Consider the following 6076-nt stretch of genomic DNA (forward strand, 5'->3'; position numbering starts at 1 on the left):
AGTAATTCTACATTTGCGTTCTCGATTTTACACACTTCACATTTGGGAATATCCCGCTTCTGTTCAGGTGTCTTTGTTTTCTTCTCTTCTATGTTTTATCGGTAACATATTTCTCTGAATTATTTGTCGTCCATTCTTCATTGGGTTCCTGGGCGGTCTGTAAAATCTCGATAATGCGTTCCAGGTCTTCTGGTTCGGGTAAAATCTCGATAGCACATTCCATGGCTTCTATTTCGGGTAAAGATTCTAGAGATGTAGGATTTTTAATGTTTTCTGTTTCGGGTAAAGCTGATTCATGTGATAATGTGGCATTCAGATTATCGTTACTTGTGAGTGGATTAGGACTGAATGTATCCAATCGTTTTTTTTTTCGTGTAAGGGCTCCATTGTCGGTTTCATTATGTTTGTAGACTCTTCTCAACTAGTACTGACAATGAACATGTATCGTATTTCAATAAAAAATTCAAGCTTTTCTATGTATATACATATGTATATATATATATGTCCCCGACTCTACATAATATTTTGTTAGATTATTAGTTTAGGAATATACCCTCATCGTCAAGATATATTTTATTATTTTAGGATATATATATCAGGAAATAATTCAGATTTATATTAATCATATTTTATTTATCTATATCATCATCTTATGATATTGCCTAAATATAATATTATAAAGCAGCTTGTCATCCTTGGTAAGGATTCATAATTAATGTTATATATTCATAATATCATTAAAATGTAATAGGTTTCATTATACGAAGGATACCACATTTACACTTAGGACACTTAGGATATCGTGGCAAATCAATAACACAAGATTCACAAGCGACCATGTGTGTACAGGGTAGTAATAATACCTTTGCGTTCTTATTCTTACACACTTCACATTTGGGATTATCCCGTTTCTGTTCAGGTGTCTTTGTTTCTTCTTTTCTATGTTCATCGGTAACATGTTTCCCTGAAATATATTTCATCCATTCTTCAGTGGGATCCTGGTCTGTCTGTAGAATCTCGATATCACATTCCATGTTTTCTGCTTCGGGTAAGGCTTCTAGAGATGTAGGATTTTCAATGTTTTCTGTTTCGGGTAAAGCTTCTAGAGATGTAGGATTTTCAGTGTTTTCTGATTCATGTGATAAGGTGGCATTCAAAATATCGTTACTTGTAGTTGAAAATTTAGATTCGATTTTAGACCGAAGTGACTGAATATATGCATCTTTTGTTTCACTTATGATATGACTTATGATTGATGGTGGTTCGGGTTTCATAATTTTAGGATTCTTTATCAACATTTGATCCATGTCATCAATATATTCATCTAATCTTAAATAAGGCCAACCTGTTTCATTAACATGTTTTTTTATAGTCTCCTTAGCAATATTTATGGAATAACCCATACTTACTACACATTTAACAATATCCAATTCCCACAAGAGTTCACATCTATCAATTTCATCTCTATCCCTATCCAAGGCCTTATCATTTTCATTTTTAATAAATTCTATACCTTTCTTTAAATAAAGATGAAGACAATCTGGGCGCCACCTGGCGTGTAGATTCCAAGGTATATCCTCTTTCTCCCAATTGCAATGACCACCAGAACATTGGAAGCAACGGACATAGTCACCCACACCCTCATAATATAATCCTGCTTCGGCGAGATCTTGTGGTTTTTGGACTAGACAATCAGGCCACTTCTTAAAGCTTGCTAGTCTTTTTTCTATTGTCGAATATTCCTTCTTCGAACAAGATTGATAGGGGATACCAATTATATAATCATCTTCTCTACAAATATATGTGATAGGTCTGTCTTCATATCCATATGATGTATCAAAATATGAGAGAAAAATGGGAACATTATCTGTTTTATGCCCATTTATAAAGGGACAGTTTGGGGATTTGTGTTTGTGTTTTTCTCTTATCGTATTTATTGTATCGCATTTTTCGAATTCACCAATATTTACTCTACAGAAGGCACACGCAACATGGTCCTTTATCCTCGTATAATAAAATCCATCAGCAGCTAAATTTGAAGGAGACAACCAATTAATTGGCCATTCAATAAAAGATTCTAGTCGTTTCCTTTCATAAATTAATCCAATATTACCTTCCGTATAAGAATAATAAGCCCAGTCTCTACAAGATTTTTTATCTATAGTTTTTTTTTGAATTTCTGAATATTTTCAAAAGCATATAATGATTGCGCAAACGAACACCCGGGGCTTTTCTTCTTGTGAATCTTTATAATATCTTCTGATCCTATGATATTCTTCATATCCAACTTTAAATGACAAAGAAAACACTTTACATCGTTGTCGGTATAAATAAATCCAGCCTTAGCCAGTAACCGAGTGTCAATGGGATATGGTCTCTTGATTGGATTAAGATTGAATGTATCCAATCGTTTTTTTTCGTTTAAAAGTTCCATTGTCGGTTCCATTATGTTTGTAGACTTTTCTCAACTAGTACTGACAATGAACATGTATTGTTTTTCATTAAAAAGATACAAGCTTTTCTATGTATATATATATATAATATATATATATATATATATATATATTATATATATATATATATATAATTATATGTCCCCTACTCGTGATATCAACCAGATTAATGATCTTCAGAATTATGATATTACATATTTTATTTATTTTATTTATATATTTTACACAATCTTATATATGTTATATACTTTATCTAATACACACTAGATACATAATATCATATTTATATATATATATAAATATTATATATATATATCATTATTATCTTATGGTATCATCTAGACATATTATTAAAAAGTAGTTTTGCGTCTATTATTAACTAATATCCCTGAATCCCTGATATATATCTTCATCCGTTATTTGCAGTGCTCTCTGCTTCAAGTAATGCTTCTAGAGATGTAGGATTTTTAGTGTTTTCTGATTTATATGATAAGGTTGCATTCAAATATCGTTACTTGTAGTTGAAAACTTAGACTCGATTTTAGATAAAAGTGACCGAATATATGCATATTTTGTTTCATTATGATATGACTTATGATTGATGGTGGTTCGGGTTTCATAATTCTAGGATTCTTTATCAACATTGATTCATGTCATCAGTATATTCATCTAATCTTAAATAAGGCCAACCTGTATAAATAATATGATTTCCTCATAGTCCTTCTTAGCGATATTTATAGAATAACCTATACTTACTACACATTTAACAATATCCAATTCCATCAAGAGATCACTACTATTCAATTTCACTATTATCTTACCTATATCCAAGGCTTTTTCTTTCATTTTCATTTTAATATATTTTATACCTTTCTCTAAATAAAGATAAAGACAAATTGGGTACCGACTTGGCGTGTAGATTCCAAGGTATATCATCTTTTCTCCCAATTGCAAAGGCCACCAGAACAGTGGAAGCAAACATAGTCACCCACACCCTCATAATAGAATCCTGCTTCGCAGATCTCGTGGTATTTTGGACTAGACAATCAGGCGCCACTTCTCAAGCTTGTGCTAGTCTTTTTCTATTGTCGAATATTCCTTCTTCGAACAAGATTGCGATAGGGGTAGGGGGTACCAGACGGGCGATGCAGGGGTCTGGGCGGGGTGGGATCGGGAATAAACCAGGGAGGTGTCGATGGAGCTTCATCAGCTCGAGATGAATACATCTTCTTGTCACCACGTGAATAATAGATAAAGAAATCTTGAAAAAAATGCTTACGGAACATTCAATATTGAGTTTTTATGCCCATTTATAAAGGGACAGTTGGGATTTGTGTTTATGTTTTTCTCTATCTGTACATTGTCATTGTATCGCATTTTTCGAATTCACCATTATTACATGCCTACAGAAGGCACACGCAACATGGTCCTTTATCCTGCGTAATAAATAAAATCCATCAGCAGCTAAGGTTGTGAAGGACACACGAACCAATCAATTGGCCATTCAATAAAAGATTCTAGTCGTTTTCTTTCACAATTGAAACCACTTTCATAACCTATTATCCCATTAGACCTTCCTTATAAAAATAAGCCAAGTTTCTACAAGATACTTACAAGAATACTTTTATAGGTCATATTTTTGTATTTCTGAAAATTTTTGCAAAGACCATATAATGATTGCGCAAACGAACACTCGGGGCTTTTCTTCTTGTGAATCTTTATAATATCATCTGATCCTATGATATTCTTCATGTCTAACTTTAAATTACAATGAAAGCACTTTACATCGTTGTCGGTATAAATAAATCCAGCTTTAGCCAGTAACCGAGTGTCAATGGGATATGGTTCCTTGATAGGAATAAGATTGAATGTATCCAAAATCGTTTTATTTTTTTCGTGTAATTGCTCCATTGTCGGTTTCATTATGTTTGTAGACTCTTCTCAAATAGTACTGACAATGAACATGTATTGTTTTTCATTAAAAAGATACAAGCTTTTCTATGTATATATAATCATGTATCCCCGACTCAGGATATAAATCAGATTAATGATATTCAGAATTATGATATTATATATTTTATTTATTTTATTTATATATTTTACACAATCTTATATATGTTATATAATTTATATAATACACATTAGATATATATATCATCTTATGGTATCATAGAGATGTAGGATTTTTAGTGTTTTCTGATTTATATGGTAAGGTTGCATTCAAAGTATCGTTACTTGTAGCTGAAAGATTAGACTCTATTTTAGATAAAAGTGACCGAATATATGCATATTTTGTTTCACTAGATAGGTGACTTATGATAGTACTTATGATTGTGGGTTCGGGTTTCATAATTCTAGGAACTCTTTGTCAACAATTGATTCATGTCATCAAGTATATTCATCTAATCTTAAATAGGGTCCAACCAGTACTGGTCACCTGTCTCCTCATAGTCCCCTTTAGCGATATTTTATGGAATAACCTATTACTTTTTTTTTTTTACTTACACATTAACAATATCTAATTCCATCAAGAGTTCGCTACTATTCAATTCCGTCAAGGCCTCCTCCTATATAATCTTTCATCTATATCCTAAGGTCTTTTTTATTTTTATTTTTATTGTCATTATATTTTTATTTTCAATATATTTTTTTATATATTTTTCTTTAAGTAAAGATAAGGACAGTCCTGAATACCACTTGGCGTGTTGATTCCAAGGTATATCCTCTTTTTCCCAATTGCCAAAGACCACCACAACAGTGGAAACAATGAACCTGGTCACCCACACCATCATAATAGAATCCTGCTTCGGCGAGATCTTGTGGTTTCTGAACTAGACAATCAGGCCACTTCTCAAAGCTTGCTAGTCTTTTTTCTATTGTCGAAAAATCCCTCTCCGAACAAGGATAATAGGGGATATAAAAATTATTTTCAGCTTTCATCGACTTATATTTGTAATTAGGATTGTCTTTTCTTGTTGAATATATTTGTAATTAGGATTGTCTTTTCTTGTTGAATATATTTCAAAGATATTTGAGAAAATTTGGGGAACATTTTCTGTTTTATGCCCATTTATAAAGGGGCAATTGGGAGATACGTGTTTATGTTTTTCTCTTATCAAATCATGTTCTTCTCTTATTATATCACTCTTTTCGAATTCACTCTCACTAACTCCCCCCCCCGAACTCACGCACCGCGCAAACCGGACACGACTCGATTACTCCTCTACAGAAGTCGCATTCTCAACATGGTCCATATATCCCTTGTATAATAAAATCCATTATCAGCTAAGTTTGAACGAGATATCCAAACCAGTGGCCAATCAATAATAGTTTGTAGTCGAAATCTTCTCTTCCCTTTTTAAAAACAGTATAACATTTCCCATTAGGAATATGTCCGAATAACTAAATGTCTTAAGTATTTTCTTTTTGGATTTCTGAAGATTCTCAAGCCATGTAATGAATTGTGCATACCGAACACCCCTGGACTTCTCTCTTGTGAATCTTTATAATATCCATTCTGATCCTAAGATATTTTTTCATGTTTTCACAAAGAAAACACTTGACATCGTTGTCGGTATGAATGAATCCAGCTTTAGCCGTATAACCGAGTGTTAATGGAAGTC

The 6076-nt window shown here is 32.5% G+C and overlaps 1 protein-coding gene across 1 annotated transcript; it reads right to left on the reverse strand.

Annotated features, from left to right (window-relative positions):
- Positions 1-723: 723 nt before the first annotated feature.
- On the reverse strand, positions 724-5425 carry LOC147466265 (putative inhibitor of apoptosis). Its single transcript, XM_086535718.1, has 2 exons — positions 5204-5425; positions 724-1867 (listed from the first exon to the last, which is right to left on the reverse strand). The coding sequence occupies exons 1-2, from the start codon at positions 5391-5393 to the stop codon at positions 738-740; spliced, it is 1320 nt and encodes a 439-aa protein (XP_086391844.1). The 5' UTR covers positions 5394-5425; the 3' UTR covers positions 724-737.
- Between the last annotated feature and the right edge of the window lie 651 nt (positions 5426-6076).

The sequence above is a fragment of the Penaeus japonicus genome, unplaced genomic scaffold (genome assembly GCF_977035675.1).
Source record: "Penaeus japonicus unplaced genomic scaffold, GWHDUDI00000001_assembly GWHDUDI00002342, whole genome shotgun sequence".
Classification (NCBI taxonomy): domain Eukaryota; kingdom Metazoa; phylum Arthropoda; class Malacostraca; order Decapoda; family Penaeidae; genus Penaeus; species Penaeus japonicus.

What these genes read in the sequence shown, in the direction of transcription:
- LOC147466265 (XM_086535718.1), bottom strand. Translation starts at nt 5,393, where the DNA reads ATGAAAGCTGAAAATAATTTTTATATCCCCTATTATCCTTGTTCGGAG. An exon ending in TCATTGTTTCCACTGTTGTG is followed by an intron (nt 1,868 to 5,203) that starts GTGGTCTTTGGC and finishes GGCATAAAACAG; the next exon opens with ATAATGTTCCCATTTTTCTC.